The 23,946-nt window shown below is 37.7% G+C and overlaps 2 protein-coding genes across 2 annotated transcripts in view; one reads left to right on the top strand and one right to left on the bottom strand.

Moving 5' to 3' along the window:
* The window catches only part of LOC127423400 (ras-specific guanine nucleotide-releasing factor RalGPS1-like), a 210,470-nt gene that overhangs the window by 77,098 nt on the left and 109,426 nt on the right, over nucleotides 1-23,946 (top strand). The window contains exons 7-8 of the mRNA XM_051667664.1: nucleotides 84-176; nucleotides 15,358-15,484. Of these exons, the coding sequence (XP_051523624.1) occupies nucleotides 84-176; nucleotides 15,358-15,484 (220 nt within the window). The remainder of the gene's footprint in view (nucleotides 1-83; nucleotides 177-15,357; nucleotides 15,485-23,946) is intronic.
* The window catches only part of LOC127424048 (angiopoietin-related protein 2-like), a 16,494-nt gene continuing 14,054 nt past the window's right edge, over nucleotides 21,507-23,946 (bottom strand). The window contains exon 6 of the mRNA XM_051668850.1: nucleotides 21,507-23,467. Coding sequence (XP_051524810.1) covers nucleotides 23,268-23,467 — 200 coding nt within the window. The 3' untranslated portion in view covers nucleotides 21,507-23,267. The remainder of the gene's footprint in view (nucleotides 23,468-23,946) is intronic.

The raw sequence follows: 23,946 nt of genomic DNA, 5'->3' as shown, positions 1-23,946 counted from the left end.
AAAGTCCTTTCTGTGGTTCTGCATTGAGCTTTGTGAAGGTATAGCTATTAACGACAAAAATAATTTGTGTTCTCTTTCTGCAGAAACTTCTGGAACTAAATAACATGCATTCTCTGGTGTCAGTGGTGTCAGCATTGCAGAGTGCTCCCATCTTCAGACTCAGCAAGACCTGGGCGGTAAGACACAACACATTGCCATACTACTCTTAGTATAGTATGTAAACTCTGCTGACCTACTACATTTGCTAAATGTGCAGTATATAATGAGCGAAAGTTACATTAGCTGCGATTTTAGACTGCTTATTTGATCAAACTGCCAAACGTTTTAACATTTTTACACAAAATTGAATTAAGAATGCAAAATAACCATTTTTATTTCCGTTGATAACTGGACGCCACTCGCATGCAATGTGATGATGCCATGTGATGACAATTTAGCATATTACTGTTTACAATGTTTATTTTGGCATAATGCTTACTATTTAAAAAAATAGAAAATATGTAGGCAGTATACAGTATATACTGTGCACTATTTAGTAGGGATGCACCGATGTATCGGCTGCCGATATTTATCGGCCAATTATTGACCAAAAAAAGTAGTAAACAGTGATCTGATGACAAAATAAGGTAAGTTGCAAAATATCAATATCGGCATCGGCCAAAACATTTTATATCGGTGCATCCCTAGTTTTTAATAAGTAACAGAGGTTTTGTAAGATTTAGCTAACTTTTGGAGACAATTTTAGCCCCCCTTATATAGCTAAGCAAACACACACACACACACACACACACACACACACCAGACACTGCAAAACTTTGGCTTGTTCTGCTGTGCAGTCATTTTAATGTCTACAACTGACTCATAAAATTGTGTTGCTCATACATCAGATAATTATTTTTTCCACACTTTGCTCGTTTAGTTGTTTAATTATTTTTTCCCTGTTCCGCTTACAGCATCCTCGTTTTAAAACGGAAAATTACACATGAACATTTTAGAAGCTAATGTGTGTGAAAAGAGATGTAGGATCCAAGCTTAACACTTCACTCATACTATATGAGATTTCAGTAATGTGTGGATTGTAGATTGGACCAAAATGAGAATTTTGGCCAATACCGAAATTCTGAACACACTTAGAATTTGGCCAGAACAAGGTGTTTTAGAAGGCAGCAAAATGTTATTGCCGTGTGTATATATATATATTTATATATATACAGTACTGTGCAAAAGTCTTTGGCACATAAGATGTTTCCCAAAAGCATTTGTCTTAAGATGGTTATTTATATCTGCTACTTTAGTGTGTCAATAGGAAATATAAATGTTAGACTCCCAAACATTAGAAAAGATTAGAATAGAAGAACAGGGAGCCCTGCAACAGATGGCATGGCCCTCACAGTGCCTCCTACTGAACATCGGGTCAGTCTGGGATTACACAAAGACACATAAATAATTGAGACAGCCGAAATAGATAGAAGAACTGTGGCGAATTCTCCAAGAAGCTTTGAACATCCTATCTGCCAACAACCAAGAAAAACTGTGTCCAGGTGTACCTAGAAGAATTGGTGCTGTTTTAAAGGCAAAAGTGTTCACAACAAATATTGATTTAGCTTTTTTATGTTTACTGGACTTTGTATGACATTAAGTGATAATGAAAACTATTTATGTCATTATTTTTGAAGACATCCTCACTATGCAACATTTTTCACAAGTGCCTAAAACTTTTGCACAGTACTGTGTATATATATATGTATATCTATATATATCATATGAGCAAGAGTGCGATATGGCCCTACATCAGCACGGCTGTGATTTGATCGCAGGCTGAGTGCCACAGGTAATCATAGCCATGCTGATTTAGGGCCATACAGCACGATTGCAAGTGTGATATTGCTTGTATACAACAGTTAAATTAACAAATAAATAAAAAATTTTGGAAAAACTGAGGACGGTCACAAAAAAACGCATTTGTGCATTTAACTACTTTCACGATGGATCAGAATCTGCCGTTGCTAGTTCAAAAGATGCGCACAAGCCTCCGTTACTAATGACAGCTTGGGCTGTTTCTGACAAGTTATTGGAGAAATAAGGATGTGTGTGTGTGATAGGGAGAGAGAGAGATTGAGCGAGAGCTTCTGTCGTGACTCTCAAGCAGAGATGCTGTAGTGTGTTAGTCAGCTTGCTGAAGATAATGTCATTTTGGTCAAATACAACCTATTTTCTCTGGGGGAAAATAAGCCATCTGGGCGGGGTTATCCCTCCCTATTTCGTGGTAGCGGGTGCACAAGAGTCATTCACTCTAGAAACCGCTGTCTCCGCCGCCATATTGAATCTTCTCCAATGTGGAAACTACGGTAAACGGTAAGCGCCTTGAGTTTGTGTCATTGCTCAGTCTGCTGTGTCTCTCAGCTCTGATAAGTTTTAATGCTGAAACTGTAGTGTAGTAGAAATCCGAGCGATCATGGAGTGAGAGACAAATGTTGATGACTTCAAAGAAACTGCTCTCTGACGCTGACTGTCAGCGCTGACTCAATGCACGTCAACTCAACTGGCTCATAACACACAAAAATGGTCAACTACATCTGATTTTCTCTGTTTAAAAATAGACGTCCAAGCGGAGGTCCCCCCCTGAGTATTTCGCGGTAGCCGGTGTGTCGGTCATTCACTATAGAAAAAGTTCTCTGCTTTGCCATGTTGATTAGATCTCCTCACAACGCGTAAATTCTGGTATTAGCTAAGCACCTTGAGTATGTTTTTTATTTTTCTGTCTGTTGTGTCTCTCAGCTGTGATAAGCCTTAATGCTGACGATGTTAGTTTAACTGTATTTCCCAGCTGTATTGTTGTAGTAGTAATCAGAGCGATCATGGAGTAAGAGACGATGCCAATGACTTCAATGCTCGCTGACTGACGTGCAATTCACTCAATTCACGTCAAACTTTACTGGCTCATAACACACAAAAATGATATTGAAAATATTGACCACTGAAAAAAATCATATCCATCAACCACTCATCTGAAAAGCTTATTAGAGGAACGCGTCCCACTCATGGAGCTCTAAAATACCTGGAGAGAGCTACCCATTAGCATTCCCATTCATCTCTATGGCTGTGCCCAGCTAGAGCAGGGTTCCCAGGAAACTTGGAAATGGAGGCTGCCATCTCTGCTCATGGCCGCTCAGTTTCAGGATCAGGTGTTACGTGACTGATCACCCGTCAGTGGGAAGAGATAGGGAAAAATATAAATAAATTTCATGCTTTTAAGAGCCCTTCAAAAACAATCCGTCACCGGATGAAGATGTACTATATTGTAATGAAATCATTTAGATTGAAATGGTTTTTGGGAGAAACAAAAAAGTATTTAGTCATAAAACATGCTTTTTGCATCGGGTGGTGTAGTTCCAGCATCTACCAGCAGGGGCTTACAGGGACGTGCTAACCAGCCAGTACCTGACCCCCTAGTCCCACTACAGTGTTTGTCTAAATCTCAGAAACAAAAACGTCTCTTTTTAAGCTTGTTCTCTGGAAATCAAGCAATTAGATGCTCAAAGACTTTGAGGGCAAACAGAATAATATCTCCAGTTTTTATTGATCGCATCAATTTCTGCCGGTCTCTTGTTTGCGAACAGACTGTAATGCGCGACTTGTGCGTGGCCGCACGACCAGCGCACATCATTGAAGAAACATTTCTGTGACAGCACGTCCACGGCAACCTGCTAAAGTTCTAGCGCTTGAGATTTGGCAATAGCAAAGCAAACATCAGACTACCAGTACATTTACTTTGTTGCAACCTTCCTTATAGGTGGAGATTACACTTATTGCACACATGCAAATGTGAACAAAATGTGAACAAAACTGTCACACTGTTAGAGGTCTGCACAAGCCTTAAAATGAAACCTGAACCCGGCCCGTAAACGAAACCATGTGACACGACCCGACCCAACTAGTACCTTCAAATTCACTCACTCTTAAAAAAAAAAAAGTTACATTTACTGTAAAATACTGCTGTGGTTGCAACAAATGTATCGTAAAAATACAGTGATCATGTTTGAGGCTTAACAGGATGTTATTTTGATGCCTGTATATTTTACTGTTCACTACTGTTTATATTATTAAATGATATAAACTTGATAAACTAACCTTCTGGAACTATAAAAGTCTCCTTTCCACTTTAAATTGTATTGATAATCCCCATACTAACTACAAAAGGCCACACGATGACTTAAATTTCATCAAGAGTGACTCTTCCAGGAGCAATAATTAATACTCATGTAGAGACACAAACACAAAACACCATCAGGGTAACACGTGACACTAAAATAATGCAATAAACATTAACTAAACTACATCAAATATAGCATAGAACACCCCAATGTACAGTAAATAAATGATATTAAAAATAAGAAGAAACATAGCTGTTTACATATACTGAAATGTGATGGGTCACGCAGGGACTTAAGTGAACACCAGGGCCTGTATTCACAAAGATTTTTATCTTACCACTAGGAGTTCTCCAAAGAGTTCCTAGCTAGGAGTTTTTGCTTAAAACCTATAAGCAAAACTGCTAAGAGCAAGTTTTACTAAGGAAATCTTAAGATAAGAGTAAGGCGGAGTTGACCTCGTTGCTATGGATGACGTCATGTTTTATTAGTGCACTCTTTTAAATCGCTCTCAGTGATTGGTAGACAGGAAACTGCTATTTGTCAGCGAAGACGGACAATGAGATAGATAGATAGATAGCTAGCTAGAGCTTTCAGAAAGTATTCAGACCCCTTTATTTTTTTCACATTTTGTTATGTTGCAGCATTATGCTAAAATGCTCTAAATTATTTATTTTTTTCACATCAATCTACACTGCATACCTCATAATGACAAATCAATAACCAGATATTTGATAAAATAAACAGAAATATCACATTGACATAAGTATTCAGACCCTTAGTTGAAGCACCTTTGGCAGCGATTACAGCCTCAAGTCTTTTTGGGTATGATGTGACAAGCTTTATTGATTTTCTAGACATTGATGATGGTGATGGGGAAAACAGGAAAGTATTACGTGGCGAGCTACACCACCAACTTTATGGTCCATCTGCAGGCATGATTTTTACCATGGTGAATGGAGCGTTGTTTGTTGCCTAACTAGTCTCGAGAGACCAGTAGCGCTTGTTTTATCCCCCAGTTACATTCTCGAATGGGTCTTTCCATACACCTGCTCTCTCAGTCAGAGATGTCCAGATGGTGTTGCCAGATCCTGCACAGATTTCCCCACTCTGTCATGCCCAACAGCAGCTGACACCCCATTACAGACGAGGATTACGTGGAACATGAGCTTACTCTGTGGCTTTGTTGCAAATAGGTCAATTCAAGCCGTACGGTTACTTAAAAAAGTAATGGCAAATGCAGGATGAAAACTATACAGTGTTCTCAAGAAGGATTAGGCGTCGATTGAGAGCTTTTCAGCAGACATCAACAGCAGGAACTGAGAATTATGATCTGAATCGCAGATTGAGAAAATGTAGGTTAATTTTCGACGTTAGGCCCTTTTTTGGCTCGCAAATGCAAAACCGCCTGAAATACTGGACAATGGGGTCCTAAAGTCTGAGATCAATAGTGGCCATCTATTTTAACTTCTTTTCTAATTTAATAAAAATGTACATTTACATTGCAGATTACATTATCAGCATTACGGAGCCCCGAACTGCACTTTTTGTTTGCTAGCTAACAATTAGCATGCGGTACCAACCTGGGCCACCAGGTGCCACTATCAGTAAGCTTGAAATCTTACAGTGTGACAGATGACAGCTGTGGTACTTGATCTGATGATTTATAGTTGTCTAAAACTCTAACAAGAATGTTTTGCGAATCTTAATCAAGGAAAGAAACATATATAATGTTTAAGAGTCTGCTGATACATGGACTACTACAGTTAAATTAATATACCTCAAGTTACAGATGTTTCAGATGGCATTCCTTGTCAAGTGTGACGTCTATCTAGCATATGTTTACATGGGCCAACAAATTAAAAAAGCACAATATCAATAGCAGCATTGATTTTCCCGGTGGTGAATGTCATCAAACAACCAGAAATAACTACCGTTGTCACACTTGACAATGAACGCCATATGAAACATATGTAACCTGAGATATATTCATTTAATTGTGGGATTTCATGTATTAGAATGCTAATTGTTTGCGAGTTTTTTTTGAGAGAGAGAAAAAAAAATGGAGAAAAAATTAGAGAAAAAAATTTATACCAAAAATTGAGAGAAAAAACATTTAGAGAGAGAGAGAAAAAAAAAATAATTACAGAAAAAAAAAAAAAAAAAATTCACCCAGTGAATTTTTTTTCTTCACAATGCGGTTCGGGGTTTCCGTACAGCATAACAATTTGAGTAGAAAGTTTATTGGAATGATTTCCGTGAATTTCAAAATTTTTGTATATATTTCTAAGCAAAAAGTTAATATTTGTTTTTTAAAAATGTGCTCTTTCAGCAATTAGGTGCTTTTTTTTTTTGTTTTTTTTTTTTGCTTTGATGTGCTTTTAAAGCATGTGGAATTCAGGCTGATTTCACTCTTGGTTTGTTTGTTTGGTTCGCATCTAAGTTCGGTTCCACTTCTCTCCCTCGTACCTCCACAGGTCTTGATTGACATGGTGTTATTTGGCTCTGAACAACTGTATGTTTGTGTCAAACATGAGTACCACCTTGAGTTGTCTACTAGTTTAACTAGGTAGCAACTCATGAGCAGAAGCAGCAAAAATGGAAAGCATTGTTTACTTAACTGTTTAGTCATGTTTTCGTTCCTTTTGGTTTTACTAAAACTTGCGTCTGTCTGCCATGGATGCATCGCAAGAGATGCAAAGAATGTGTTTCAGTGCAAATTTGACAGGATTGTTTTCATACCACTTAGGTCACTTAGGTACCACAAACGTCAAAGGTCGGTTTGTTTAAATGATGATGAACTCTGTTTTCCGAAACGGGTGCACACCTGTGAATCGCACCCAAGTCAGCTTGATAAGGTGGTTCGGTCCAAGCAATCGGAAGGTGTGAAAGGACCGTTACAATACATAATGTGCTGGTGTTCACATGAACCGCCATTTTCAAGCAACCCTCTACGGACACGTTGGAGAAAGTATCGCCATCGGCTAGTAAATAAATTTTTTTTACTCGCCAGACTTTTAACAACATGTAAGCATAATTAAACAAAAAAAGGTATTAAGCAAATTGGGAAGAGGGCATATCCACATACCGTATGTAGACTATTCATAAGACTTCATGTGCTATGGTATGTGAGAGTGTTTAATCCCACTTTAGCTTTTTTTTTGTTTAATTCATATTCTGTCAATGTATATGATGTCATGGCATTTACACAATTATTACACTTACTACATACTACATTTGGTTATGTTTGTTTACATGTATAATTTGAATGATTGACGTTGAGTTTACATTGATATGAGGACCAAGCGCTAAAATGGTAATGTCTCTTTAAGAGAACCGGCAGCTCCGTGAACAAGTGTTTACAGTTGAATGAGCACATCGTACATTAACAAGAGATAAGTTGCACGGTAGTTTTTCCCTCATCCGTGTAATGTGTGATTAGAATTAATGTCTCTCTTTCCTTTTCGACTAACAACTGACTGTAAATAACGTAAAGGGTCATTACGAAGAGACATTACGAAATGAAAATGGAGTGTGTGGATTTCATCTTTTGTCACTTTGCACGGAAAGCTTCAAACGCAAACTTTGCTCTGTTAATGTGAATTGACTTAAGTGTACAAATATTTATTGTACATGCTCTCAAATTCCAATCTACAAGCTCTCGAGTTTTGCAACACTATTTACCTTTCAAAAGATGGCCAACAACCGCGGTCTGTAGTCATAATGTAAAACGGAGAATGTTGTGGAAACAGTCCGTGGAAAAGTTTAAGCAAAATCAGCGTTGATGTCGTTCAATGCAATGTAAATATAACTATGGCATATCATGGGTCAACTAAAGCGATAGTAACACTGCGATCCACGTCAACTCAGGACCCACTGCAGCCAAATAAAGTGCATGTCCTTAAACTGGACAAACGCTCTGAGACCCAACATGCAGAGAAAGTATCTCAATGCAACTACACAACTCAATCACTGGCGAGTGAAATCTGAATATTTACTAGCCAGTGGCTAATAACAGACATGTTTTAGTTGCATAGCATGAAATTTGGTAACAAATGCAAGCAATTTACTTGCAATTCAGAGGGCTGTCAAGCGTACTCTAAGTGTGATTCCGTGATGCACACCTGAGTTTGGAAAACAGCTGTCACACCAAACAAATGAACCAAACTCTGATGTCAAACATACATGTCCACACCAACATCTCTAGTATGAAATTCCCTTAAAACACAAATCTCTCTGTGATTATATGGATCTTGTTACTTAAAGTTATTCTAATTCCCTTTGACAGCATAAAACGGTGAACTTTAAGTCCAATCAAACATTACATCATTTGTCATTGTTATACATTTTTGTGGAATCTAAGTATGGATTGTAATTGGAGAAATGCCTTCTTGGACCTACTATAAAATTGTTGTGGCTCTCTAGTTGTCAGACTATCAAACTGTCAACTAGAAAGCCACATGTGTCCTTTTTGTTGCATTGAGACATCACACTCGTGGTTAATCCATGTGACAGTTTTTCCATTGATTGTCTTCTTGATGTGTTTTCTTTCATGTGTGATGATGGAATGGAAATCTGCATGGACAGGGTCTGTCTGTTTTTCTGTCTGTCTGTCTTTTTCTTTTTGGAGGATGTTTGGCGCAGGGATTAACAGGGAAAATAAAAAAAAAAATGTCACTTCATGTCAAACATTTTGCAGACCCCTGCTGAAACAACGAGCTAAAACCAGCCTAAGCTGGTTGGCTGGTTTTAGCAGGTCACCTACCCAGTCTTGTCAGGTAGCTGGTTTCAGAGGGGTTTTGAACACTGTTTAGCTGGTCATTTTTGGAGACCAGCTAAGACCACTCTGACCAGCTAAGATCAGCATGACCAGCCAAACCAGCTAAGGCAAGCCTGACCAGCTAAATAAGTGTTCAAAACCTCTCTAAAACCAGCCTGACCAGCTATGGCCATGCTGGTTTTAGCTGGTCCTTTCAGCAAGGCAGCATTTAATGATTATTTCAATGGCTTTGCAATGTAAACATCATAAAGTATGTACATAAAATAATATGGTAGCCTACCTTACACGCTTTTATAGGAATACAACTCAACACTCAATTTTATACAATATGTAACATTGGTCCCGACTCCATCTCTCTACCCTCCAAGGGGTCCTTGACCTGAAAATGGTTGAAGACCCCTGAAATAAACCATTTGTTCTAGACAATTAAAGAAAATCTAATGCAACTTTTTAAAGTTGTTCTTCAGTGATTTTAATATCCTGATATTTGGACATAACTGACGAATGTTTAGTTTGTAGCTGATTTTAAAAAGCACAAATAGTGATGCTACATGAATCCATGTATCTTCCGTTCATTCCATATACGTTTTGAAAATGAAAAAAAAAAAAAACATTTTTTGCATTGGTCAATTATTCAAAAAAAAAAAAAAAAATGCATTATGCATTTGGAAAATTACCTTTGGGAAAAAAATGACCTTAATACTGATTTTGTTCATTTGATTTTCCAGTTATCTGTTACTCATCTACAGAAGTCTGCGTAAAGGCTAACGAGGATTGACACTTTTAACCTACTTTATGTTCTGCTGTTCCTGTGAGAATAGATGCTGGATCTTAGTTTTATATGGGGACGTGGGGAAAGGTAATAATCACCAGAGTTTCTCCCTGATTTTTATCCCGTGCCAGTAATTGTTCCCGACTTTTTCCGGACTGCAGGTTCCTGCGCCGATAAAGATAATAGCGTAGGCTATTTTACCTTCTATAAACCGCCCGGTAAAAATAACCACTGGTTAAAATCCTGTGCAAACTGACATGCTGGTAAAAAGCCAGTGAATCTGCAATGTGAACGGATCGTCCATATTTTTTTTATTCAAGAATGTAATATTGGATTTCAGGCTCGCTAATATCACCAGTTATGTTGTATTTTGCCAGATATTCCTATCAATGTCTTCTAATAATCTCAGATACAGTATATGATCATGTTTAATATTCCCTGCATAATTAATCAGCACTGTCGTTAATTTTCTGATAGATCAGTTACATGGTGACAGTATGTAAATGCAGACCCACCCATCTCTGTGATTTCTGCAGACATCACTTAAGTCCCATGCAAATTTACAGTAGACTTACAGACATCTGCAGTAATAACATACAAAATCTTTTCCGTGGCTAAATAAACAGTGGACAGCACAAAATGCTTGAGAAAAAACATGCATCAGTCCAAAAGCAACAGACAGTCAAACTAATCCCGTCAAAATAGACAATAGTTTTTCCACAAAATGCCATATTTACTATATTATTAATTATCATCTGAATAGTTACATCCTCTTACCCCAGGTAAAACATCTGTTAGGTCTCTTGTCTTTACTCCCCCTGCTGGTGACTTTTGTAAGTGTTGATGATAAGTGTTATGGAAATAAGAGTTTTTTTTAGATTTTCGTTTTTTTCTTCTCTTCAATTTTAGTTTTGAGAAGGGAGAATGAAAACAATAGAAAAAGTCTAGAATTCTACTTTTTTAAAAATGTATCAATTTGTGTATGTTTTTTTCACTTTTGCAGACAAATGAAAAAAGCATTTACACGGATTTACATGTACATTCATGCATTTGTTAGCCACTTTTCCCCAAAGCAACATACTATAGTGTGCATTCAAGGTAACTATACATTACAGTGCATTCAGATAGTTTTCAGACCCCTTCATTTTTTTCACATTTTGTTATGATGCAGACTTATGCTAAAATGCGTTTAGTTATTTAATTTTTTTTCACATCAATCTACACTCCATACCCCATAATGACAAAGCAAAAAACTGATTTTTGATAACTTTGCAAATTTATTCAAATGAAAAAAACTGAAATATCACATTGACCTAAGTATTCACACCCTTAACTCAGTGCTTAGTTGAAGCAGCTTTGGCAGTGATTACAGTCTCAAGTCTTTCTGGGTATGATGCGACAAGCTTTGAACACTTGGGGATTTGGGGATTTTCTGCCATTCTTCTCTGCAGATCCTCTCAAGCTCTGTCAGGTTGGATGGGGACCGTCGGTGGACAGCCATTTTCAGGTCTCTCCAGAGATGTTCGATTGGGTTCAGTCCGGACTCTGGCTGGGCCACTCAAGGACATTCACAGAGTTGTCACCGTAAGCCACTCTTGTGTTGTCTTGGCTGTGTGCTTAGGGTCATTGTCCTGTTGGAAGGTGAACCTTCGGCCCAGTCTGAGGTCCTGAGCTCTCTGGACCAGGTTATCATTAAGGATATCTCTCTGTTTTGCTGTGTTCAACTTTCCTTCAACCCTGACCAGTCCCCCAATCCCTGCTGCTGAAAAACACACCCACAGCATGATGCTACCACCAACATGCTTCACCGTTGGGATGGTGTTGTGCAGGTGATGAGCGGTGCCTGGTTTCCTCCAGACATGACGCTTGGAATTGAGGCCAAACAGTTCAATCTTCGTTTCATCAGACCAGAGAATCTTGTTTCTCACAGTCTGAGAGTCCTTTAGGTGCTTTTTTACTTTCTTGCACTGAGGAGAGGCTTCCGTCTGGCCACTCTGCCATAAAGTCCAGATCGGTGGAGTATTACAGTGATGTCCTTCTGCAAGTTTCTCTCATCTCCACATATGATCTCTGGAGCTCAACCAGAGTGACCATCGGGTTCTTGGTCACCTCTCTTATCAAGGCCCTTCTCCCCCGATTGCTCAGTTTGGCCAGGTGGCCAGCTCTAGGAAGAGCCCTGGTTGTTCCAAACTTCTTCCATTTAAGAATTATGGAATCCCCTGTGCTCTTTGGGAACCTTCAATGCAGTTTTGTAGCCTTCCCCAGACCTGTGCTTCAGCACAATCCTGTCTCTGAGCTCTGCAGGCAGTTCCTTTGACCTCATGGCTTGGTTTTTGCTCAAGTGCTTTGTTTATTTCACAAGTTTTGATTATCATAGTTTTAAACATGTAATAATTAGTATTTTTATAATGGATTTCTGTAGTTAAATATTGAAAGTCTCTGTCTGGAAAAGGCTAAAACAGTAAATAAAAGGCATTTGAAAGTACCAAAAGTAAATTATGAAGGCCTGGTAAAAAGTTACCAAGTCAATTTTAATTAGACATTCATATAGCAAAAAGAAAAATCTGAAATCTGCTTGTTTTAAGAACAATCAACCCATGGGACATGTAAGTGGCCGAAGTTGGAGAATCATCCTTATGTGTATTTTACAGTGGTTCTCAGCTGGTTTTGCTTCAGGACACCAATTTTGGTGCAAAATACGTCAACAACAAAAGATATTGGCGCATTTCTCTTCTTTAATATGATAATCTATTTATTTTGCTCTCCCCACTTTTCACAATTATATAATTAATAATATTAATTGCATTTCATTATTTGCTACTAACATTGTTTTTCCTGCTCTCCGCAACATTAAAAGAACAGACTTTTAGAAGTTTAAAACCACTGATGTAAAAATATATTGGAATAGATAGATAATTAAAAACAATAAAAATTATTATTATTATTATTTTTAAAAAAAGATTTTTTTTATGGAAGTCACAAATAGCAAAATCACACTGTTTGAAATGAGAAATTACATTGTTATCTTTTCTGAACTGTCAGTTTGCGGTCATGTGTGTTTAAATTTTTTGCTTCTTGTATGTTTGCAGTCCATGTAAGCATATTTCAGGTTTCAAAGCAGTGGGACTTTTTCCATCTGTGTGTGTGTACATGTACTGGACACACCGGTGTTTCCTATAGTCTGAACCACTTCCTCTTCCATTGCAATTCATCCGTGTTCACAGAGTGGTTCATGAAGCATTTTCCTTCCACACATCACACATATTCATCCGTGCTATATCCATCTCACTTTCCACACTGTGTTCACCACAAAACATGATATGACAGTTTCTACCTAAACTTTCTTATCCCACTGCCAACTATAACATTAAGATGCTGACTGCCCCTATTTTCATTTCCCATTCCTCGTATCCCGTTCCATATTCCATGATATCAGGTCACTTTCAGTTTCTATGGAGCCAGAGTTTGATTTCTCGTGTGTCTCCATCAATCTACACTTTTTAGAGTTTATTTTGCTTCGTCTCAAATCCCACCATAAAACGTTTTCTTATGTAGCTGCTGAAAGGATATTTGTCTGCTTACACGCTCGGAAAGGGTTGTGTCAGTGTTGAGTTATATTTTACTGCGCTCTCTGCACCGCCTGCCCGTAAATTAAAGGAAATTCTCTCCTGCTGTGCAATACATTTTCCATCAACCCCACATTGCTTCTTTAGCCTCTTTATGTCCATGTAATTGACATGCAAGCATCATTACTTCTGTTGCTCATACTTAGGGACTTTGACAAACCCTAACTCTAAGTATTACACATTGTTATTTTGTACAGATCTACTGTAGTTGAATTCAAAAGCATGACTGTATGTGTATGTATTGCAGTCTGACCCTACAATAACAATCCCAATGTAACATTTTTGGGGGTAAAAGAGGAGGAGAATGTGATGTTGCAGGCCAGACATAGATAGATAGATAGATAATAGTATGGTTGGATGGACGGATGGATAGAAAGTTAGATAGATGGATAGATAGATGGATGGATGTATGAACTTTTAGATATATAGATAGACGGATGGATAGACAGATAGATATACTGATAGATGGAGAAATGGATGGACAGATAGACAGACGAAATGGACAGACGAATGGTTGGACGGATAGATGGATGGACGGACAGTTAGATATATTTATAGATGGATGGATGGACAGATTCATGGACAAATGGACAGACAGATATAAAGACAAAATGGACAAATGGATGGACGAATAGACGGACGAATGGATGGATGCATGGACGGATGGTAGAAAGTTAGGTGGATGGATGGATGGATGGATAGACAGATGAAATGGACGGATGAATGGAAGGACAGATAAATAGACAAATGGATGGATGGATGGATAGATGGATGGATTTATGGACTGACAGACATACAGATGGATAGATAGATGGATGGACGGATGAACAGATGGACAATTGGATGGACGGATAGACGGACAAATGGTTGGACAGAGAGACAGATAGATGGATGGATGGATAAATGGATCGCTAGGGGCTGAAATTAATTGCAGCACTTTGCAATTTGAATGTGGCCTTTTGACATCTGAAATTGAGTACCTCCTACTCTGATTAGACTTTTGTGATGTTTCTTGTCAAAGATATGAGGCTAAATGCCCTAAACCCATGTGAGTTTGATTCTTAGTTTTCTGCATTATTCAGTGGAATTTTAAGTTTATTTTTCTTCCCATCATGTGGTATTTACCACTGTAAATGTACAAGCTTTAAGTATTGTCCCCCAGAGCCTCGTAAACCAATGAGCTATCAGCTTCCATGAGCTCATGGCGTGGCCAGCCGGAGTCATTATTAATGAAGCACATGCAAGGAACGAGGGGGAGTCTCCTGAGTTTTTGCTCCATATGCCCACTTTGGCTTTAAAATTGTTGTTTGTACTCTTGAGCAAGCTGGGTGGGCAAAGGTACAGTATAAGTCCTTTTAAGAAAAGTGAGCCAGAATGTTTAGAATAATATGTTTTGGAAGCGTTTTGGTTTCATAATTTTCTTAGATATCTATAGATATTTTACCTGAAACTATTGTCTTGTGTCTTCAAGTGTTGTTCCACATTGAGTACGAACCTCTTTAAAAAGTTTTGAACCAAAATGACCAGGTCTCCATATAGACTTCTATTTCTATTAATCTTGAGGTCATTGGTGTCCTGAAAATTATGTCTGTGTATTTTCAGAGGCATGCAGGGTATGTATCCCAGGTCATCCCTGGGCATGATTGCAAACAGCTGTGATGTCTTAAAGTAGCGTCACTGAACAGTTGGTTAGTTGGCCAATTTGCTCAGATGTATTCACAATCAAAATGTGCTGTTTTTATACCACATTGTATTGTACATACAGTCTTACAACCAAGCAAGATGATCAGATACACTCCCCTAGAATGTGTAAGAAAGTGTTGGGATGTCTTTAGAATATTAAATTCATGGATTTTAAAGGTTGATTTTATTGTGTTTTAATCAAATTCGATTATTTAAATATGTTCTTTATAGCAAGAGTAGTTTGTAATTTGTCAAGCTGCAGTTTCATAGTTGCTTCCCCAACACTGTCTGATTTGATTTGACTTTTCAGTTGAAGGTGAACTCTCTTTCTCTTCTTTACTTTAGTTAATCAGCAGGAAGGACAAGGCCACATTTGATAAGCTGGACTACCTGACCTCTAAAGAGGAGAACTACGCCAGGATGAGAGAGTATATCAGGTCGCTCAAGATGGTGCCCTGCATCCCTTACCTGGGTGAGGCCTCATGTTTCTTCTCTTGTCTTGTGCTGTCTTTCTTTTTTAATCTCTCTTTCACAAAACATGTCTTACACATTGCTCTGTCTGTCTGGTTTCCTGATTGAACATTAATTATTGTCCTGCAGTGGAATTCAGTCATTGATTCTCTCTAAATGTGAGAACATATTGTCTTGTTCATGAAACACAAGCATAACACATTTCTGTTTAAGTCATTTGTAAAACCATTCTGGTGTTAATTATTGCATTGTAACAATTTATATATGAATGGTGATATCAGATAATTTAATTGATTATGGTTGCTAAGCAATGTCACATTTTCCTGCATTAATACAGAATTCAACTCATGAGCTGTCACAGGTGTGCATATATCGGATATTTTACAATGGTTTCGAATGTTGTTAAATCAACCAGAATTTAGTCTGAACTATCCGTTTTCTAATATAAATGTTACTGTTGACATAAGTTTAATGTAATTTAAATTTATATTTATATAATAGATATAGCTGATTAATCATATATATATACACATATACACACTGTATATTAGTTCTGTGTGTGTGTGTGTGTGTGTGTGTGTGTGTGTGTGTGTGTGTGTGCGTATATATATATATATATATATATATATATATATATATATATATATATATATATATATATATATATATATACTGTTTACAGTACTGTGCAAAAGTCTTTGGCACTTAAAATGTTTCACTAAAGCATTTATTATAAGATGGTTATTTATATCTTCAGCTTTAGTGTGTCGGTATGAATTTTAGACTTCCAAACATTACTTTTGCAAATTGAACAGAACAGAAGAACAGGGAGCCCTGCAACAGATGTCATGACCCCCACAAAGCCCCCCACTGAACATCGTGCCAGTCTGAGATTACATAAAGAGACAGAAGCAATTGAGACAACCGAAATAGATAGAAGAACTGTGGCGAATTCTCCAAGAAGCTTTGAACATCCTATCTGCCAACAACCAAGAGAAACTGTGTCCAGGTGTAACTAGGAGAATTGGTGCTGTTTTAAAGGCAAATATTGATTTTGTTTTATGTTTACTGGACTTTGTATGATGTCAGTTGATAAATGAAAACTATTTGTCATTATTTTTGAAGACATCCTCACTATGCAACATTTTTCACAAGTGCCTAAAACATTTCCACAGTACTGTATATATAGATTTTGTTTTGTTTTGTTATTTTACCGAAGATCCGAAGTTTCAGGGGTATGACAAATTTTATATCACGGTAATTTAATGTCATCCTTAAAATACAAATTGCAATTTTTTGACAAGAAAAAAAAACAAAAAGAAAAAAAAAAACAATGCCTTTCATAACCAGTTGGCAGTGTGTGTCTATTTATCATGGACCTTTTTCGTTTTTTCCCCATGAGCGCACTGCTTTCTCACACTAATACTTAATGCATCCCAGTGTTTCTGCATCGAGCTCAAGTCTAACACAGATTACAGACGTATGGATCTCATTATGGCACAGATTTGCAGTCCACAGACTCAACAATACATTGATTCCATATGCTATCTCTTGTTACACTGATGTCAGTGACCAGGAGTTGTTGGAAACTATGTCTCATATTGCTCAACATTTAGACATTTACAACCCCTTTTAAGATTTAGCTAAAATCGGGAGAACAAGTAGGGATACCACAGGAGACTTTACCATATTAGATTTTCCACTCTCAATGCTTATCTCAATACGCAGTACGCTTTATGCATACGATTTTTAAATGAATGCCACGATTTTGTTAGCTTCACGTTGTAATGGGGAATCTTAGTTTGTTCATGTTTTGTATTTAAGTACACTACAATGAACAAGGGGCATTTCTAACATGTGAAATACAAGTAGCAGGGTAATTTTATGCGTTTAAAATATGCATACTGTCAAATAAAGCTTTGCATTATGATGGTGTATACCCCGCGACAGTAGAGCTGTAGCCGGAAGAAATAGTGCAGAAGTGTGCGGTTTGGGACGCACCTCGTGTTTCATACACAGAATTCAGAATTTGAATTTAGAGTTGGAGCTAGCATTTTTTGTTATCATATTACAGTATTTTTACAGTATTATTATTTTTTTTATTTTTTTTATATATTATTATTATTATAGCCATTTGTTAGGAATAATGGTATTTTTTGGTTTGCATCCACCCAATAAAAAGAGAAAATAATTTATTTAGATGAAGTACCTTGCTTTTATAAAGCATTTAGTTCACTGTATTTTCCAAAAAAGTCATTACCGCATGGTTATTTAAAGGATTAGTTCACCCAAAAATGAAAATTCAGTCACTGTTTACTCACCCCTGTGTTGTTATAACACTATATGTCTGTATTTCTTTTTCTTAACACAAAAAAATTTTGTTCTCAGTGATGTCATACAATGGCAGTCAATGGTGACCACCTCTTCAAGCTTCAAAAGAACACAAAAGTATAATTGTTCACTGACCGTTGATCTCCTGTCCACATTCATGTTAGGGCACGAGAGCAACAGTTCACTCAGCCCCCTCGTGACATTGGGGCGTTCAAGCGAAAACTAGTTTTGTTTATCTGAAAACAGGTCTACACAACACAACTGCACACAAAATATTTCAGCTGTATTTTTTGGAACCAGATGTCTGTCACCTCTTCTCCATTCTGAACCGGTGAGTATTTGTGACAGACGTGAAGTGAGTGAGACCTCCACAAAAACATTCGGTAGCTGTAACATTCTCGGCTAAAATTAGAGCGTTTTTAACCAGCTCATGAGATGCTGGAATAATATGCTGTTATGATACATTTTTGGGACCGGTGCCAGTTCGCAGCGGACAGAGTTACCCGCAAGATGCCGAAAATAGAAAACAAGCGAACGATATAATGTACCGTCACTCGTCACGTCTGGTCAGTACAAAACTCTGATTCACATAGAAAAGATACCTTTTATCGCTTGTCATTTGCCATCAGGTTAGGACATGATGTAACTGTGGCTGCCTGTATCCTGTCCTTTGATTTCCGAGTACTCCGTTCAAAAAAATAAGGCTGGGCATAGAAATGCATCAATTCTTAGACTACAAACTCTTCAGACATGTTTAGTAAGTTCTGTTCTCTGTTTTGTGTGCAGCTGTGTTGTGTTCTGGTGTCACTATCACTGTGGAGGACCTGTTTTTAGATAAACATAACGAGTTTTCCATTGAACGCCCCAATGTCGTGAGGGGGCTGCGTGAACTGTTGCTCTCGTGTCCTATCATGAACGCGCATACAGGAGATCAACGGTCAGTCAACAGTTTTACTAAATAATACATTAGATTTCGGTTCTCTCTAAACCTTATCGTATGCTTTCATAACAATCATGAGTCTCATGGAATAATTTATTAGACTTCTGAATTATACTTTTGTGTCTTTTTGAAGCTTGAAGAGGTGGTCATCATAAACTCTCATTGTATGACATCACTGAGAACAAGTGTTTTTTTTCTTTGTGTTAAGAAAAAGTCATACAGGATTATAAAAGCACAGTGAGTAAACAATGACTGAATTTACATTTTTGAGTGAACTATCCCTTTAATATATAACCTTTTCAACTATAACGTGGTGTACCGTTATCGTAATATACATTTACTCATACTGTCAAAAGATTTTAGTCCCCCCCAAATACCTTCATGTGTTTATGTGGCCCACCATAAGTATCTATTGAGCTAGTGTCCTTAAAATGCCCTCTCCTCCTGAACAGTCAGGGTCTTGTTCTCTCTTTTACACTGACTCTTTCTTGCCAATTTTATGCAATTAGTGTAGATAGGTATTTGCTTGCAGTAAACATGGACAAAATGATGACCTGTGTTCACTGCTCCACAAAACCTCTCACTTATCTACCTTTCAGAATGCCCCTGGGGCAAGATTATATCTTAAATTATGTGGACGATCTTGAGACCTTATATTTCCTACTCTAATTGACTTTCTCTTTAAAGTTGCTTTAAGTTTTTTTTATTTTATTTTTTTAAGGAAAGGTATGCAAAAAAATGTCCTACTCCCTGAAAGATATGAATGAAATGAGTGTCCTGAGATATCTCACCGGTCTTCTGTGACAGCTCTAGACTCTGTAAACAGCAAAAAAAAAATTATCCGCAGTCCGCAGACAATGTCGCTTTTGACCTGTCAATCATTTTGCGAGTTTTCATAGTATTGTAGTTGCAGCGAATTATTTAGGCATAATGCAGTTGTATGCCATGTTGCTCATAACAGTTGTCAGTTGAGGGCACTATTTTGCTGCTGTTGTTTTTAACAACCGTTTCTGCTCTCAATAACACTCATTTTGGTATTTTTGGAAAGAGAGGGCGTGGCTAATCCAATGGCTTAGTCTCGTGGAAGTAGAACGGCTGAAATCGCTTACAGCACATTTAATGTCTTTTCCAGCCATTTACGATATATCGTTTTTCCTTATCTGCAAAATAATGTTTAAGACAACTTTTTTCATTCATAACAACCAAGAAGTTAACAGTATTAGTAGAAGTATAATCTGTTGAGGTACAGCTTTAACTTGTGACAGACCCGTGTCTCCCTTCGGCCCCTTAGAGCCTTTGACCTCTGGTTGCTTAAGCAACTGAAAACATTTAGCTTCCTTCAAAGTCTCGAATCGGCTCTCAGTTTGTAGTAACAAGCAAAAATTTAGTGTACAGTAATGCACTTACAATGAAAGTCTATGAGGCTTGGCGTTGCACCTATAAGCTCTTTAACAAGAATACACCCTGCACGTTTCTGCTTCTTAAAGGGATAGTTAACCTAAAAATGAAAATTCTCTCATCATTTACTCACCCTCATGCCATCCAGATGTGTATGACTTTCTTTCTTCTGCTGAACAAATAAAAATATATCTCAGCTCTGTAGGTCTATACAATGCATGTGAATGGTGACCAGACCTTTCAAGCTCCAAAAATCACATAAAGGCAGCATTAAAGTAATCCATACAACTCCAGTGGTTAAATCCATGTCTTCAGAAGCGATATGAAAGGTGTGGGTGAGAAACAGATCAATATTTAAGTCTTTTTTCTTTTCTTTTTTTTTTTTACCATAAATCTCCACTTTCACTTTCAAAATGTGAGAGAATGTGAAAGTGGAGATTTATATTAAAAAAAGACTTTGTTTTTGTTCAGCTGAAGAAAGTAAGTCATACACATCTTGGATAGAGGTCTGCACAGGCCTTAGAATGAAACCCGAACACGACCCATACCCGAGACCGTGTGGCCCTACCCTACCTGGCCCGAACGATACCGTCAGATTATAAGTCCGAACCCGAAATCGCTCACTATCTTTATAATTTCTTCTCCTAGCAAGTACTGTTGCAATAAGCTTTATTTTATGAAAGCATATAGGCAACATTCAATAGTATTGAAACAGTAAACATACAGTTTTAACAAGGCACGGCACCCCCTCAGTACACTAGAGCAGAGCAGAAAAAAAAGCATTGACTTAACGTTTATGCACTGAAACTTTGCTTGGTGCCGAACAATCTGGAATAATATGAAACAATGCAACAGTCCCCTCTTTACAGCCTGAACTTGTTCAGAATGTTGAATCTCTGTGACACCTGCACTAAAAACAATCTGGACACAGCACAAAGTATGAAACAGAGCGCAGGTGTCTCGACATGCAAGTTCTTTTTAACCTGACACGGTGTTTAAACAGTGTGGTCCTGCACGAGACACTGAAGAAACAGCGAGACATGGTGCGACAGTCAAATACATCCATCCAGCATGTGTTTACATAGGAAAACAAGGGGAAAACAGAACAGATGTGTGCAAAAAAACGTTTGGTGTGAACGGCCCCTAACTCGTCTATTAGGGGCCGTTAGTGTCTGTAAGTGAGAGCGCGTGCACAAAACAAGTTCGGTAGGCCTGTTTATTTTTCATTAATTACAAACCCGAACCAGACCTGAACCCGAAGTACTTGAAAACTGACCTGAACCCGGCCCGAAAACCGTCGGGTTCTCGGGCCCCGTTGGGCCCAGGTTGCAGACCTCTAATCTTGTATGGGATGAGGGTGAGTAAATGATGAGAGAATTTTCATTTTAGTATGAACTATCCCTTTAAACACCCCTGAATGCCTTTCATTTAAGTGCATTACTGTAAACACATTTATTTGCATGTTTGTTTGTTTTGTTTTTTTAAACTGGTGTCCATAGATCTTAACTTGTATTCAAACCGGAACATTCTTTTAATACTTTAGACTCTTAACCGCATGCACAATAACACACATAAGCCTGCTATAATAAAATATTATGTTCATGACTTCCTTCGGATTACATTCATGAGTTATTGCATGCTTTGTGCAGTGAATCATAAAAGAGCCCATCTCTGCACCACAGTATCTGTACATAATTTATTGGAAGATTCTGGAATTACACAGTACAGCTATGCTTTGCATTTTAAAACACTCTCACTCTTTATTTCTCTGTTACAAATTGAATAACAAAATAGTAATGTTAAACAACTGTTGCACTAAAACAGTCATGTAGACAGTAGAAAACAAGACAAACATGTTTTCCACTTGTGATGTTGCAAAGGCTTTGCATTTGTGATTAAATGCGTGTTCAGTCAACCAATTCACTCCCCTAGAATGTAAACAATTGCTTATAGACATGTAGTACTGAGGTTGTACGCAATAACGAATGAGTAAACTTCCCTATCCAATTCCTGATGTACTGTAAACTTCTTCCCTGTGTTGTTTGCAATGCACTTTTGCTGAGCATATACAGAATAGTATCTCCATACTATTTGGAATCTAACCACCCTGTATAGTTCACTTTACAGGGCCCTGACTGGAACGTGAAGTCAGTGTGATAATGGATCAAATGAGGATGTATAGATTTTCAAAGAACTCTATTGCTAAATATCGGATTGTGCTCTAAGAAGAAATAATGTAAACAAAACAAAAAAAAAGGTGTTTTCTTCAACGAGGCTACACTACAAAATTCAGTTTCTTTTTCCGTTTGATTTGTTTTACAGTAAAACATATCTACCTGTAAATATCCTTTAAACAATATACATTTATTTGAGAAGTAAAATGACATGATGGAAATCTGACCAAATCTTTTGAACTTTTATGCTTAAAATATCCATTGGTTGTCGCCACATTGTGTCGCTATTTCTTACTGAGAAATAAGGATTACTGGTTGCATTACCACTGCAAATTGCTGTCTGTGTAAAAGCTCTTTAAAGGGATAGTTCACCCCACCCCACCCCACCCCCCAAAAGAAAATTTGTTTTTAATTCCGTCATTGCATATCTCACTTTTCGGTGAACTATCCCTTTGAGATTACTTAGGTCACATATCTTTACAGGACTTTACCGTGTATTCCCATTTTCGATGTTTACCATCATAATATGTAATGATATTTCACACACAACACTGTTGTTTATCGTCTATCGTAGATCCTGGTGTGACTGAAGAAACAGTTGTCGCTTCTTTTGCACGTCACCATATTGTGTAACCCACATTGCCAGGTTTTTCCGACTGAAGATTTAAGATTTTTTCTATTAAATAAAATTGCTCGACGGGGACCTTTCTTTCGATGGCAGGTTGTGTCTCCTCCAATGAAAAGTCATTGCACTTTCATATTTTTGGATTTAGATACGTATGACTGCATAATATGAATTCAAAAGACTGATAAACAAAGTAAACAATCAACCATTAACGAAAACAAAACATTAACAATCATAAGAGTGAAAAATTGCACTTTTTTACAACAGTTTGTGAGTTGTGTCATGTTCGACTTGAGTTCTTTCTCCGCATGATGTTCTAATGGAAAGTGTTGGGATTTGGTCGGATCATCATCGTGACCTTCTTCAAGGAATACGAGCCACCACGGAATTCCGCCCAGTAAACTCCGTCCTGGTAGCGACTGCGGTAATGACCACCACGGTACCATACGCCGTTTAGGTTAGAGTGGGCGCAGGCATTGTACCACCAACCACCCTTCTGATAGTGGGCACAATTTCCTGTTTAAGAGGAAATATGAGTCAAGTCAGAAGGCACAGAAATCATACAGGTTTTGATTTTTAGGTGTATAGATGTATGATGTGTTTATATCCATACAGTGCAATTCAAAAATGTCCAAAACTTCCAAGCTCTGAAAATGACATAAAGGCATCATAAACGTAATCCATACAACTCGAGTGACTTAATCCATTTCTTCTGAAGTGATACGATATATTTTGAGCAAGAAACAGACCAAAATGTAACTCCTTTTTCACTATAAATCTTGATAAGGAGACTGCAGATGTGAAGATTTATAGTGGAAAGGGAGTTAAAGTTGGTCTGTTTCTCACCCAAAACCGACTGTATCGCTTCATAAGACATTGATTAAACCACTCAAGTCGTATGGATTACCTATATGATGTCTTTCTGTTGTTTTTGGAGCTTGAAAGTTTTGGATCCCATTGATTTGCATTGTATAGACAAACAGACATCGTTTGTG

This window comes from Myxocyprinus asiaticus, chromosome 3 (assembly GCF_019703515.2).
Source record: "Myxocyprinus asiaticus isolate MX2 ecotype Aquarium Trade chromosome 3, UBuf_Myxa_2, whole genome shotgun sequence".
In the NCBI taxonomy this organism is placed as follows: Eukaryota; Metazoa; Chordata; class Actinopteri; order Cypriniformes; family Catostomidae; genus Myxocyprinus; species Myxocyprinus asiaticus.
Note: the sequence above shows the minus strand (reverse complement) of the source record. Positions and strands in the feature narration are given on the sequence as shown.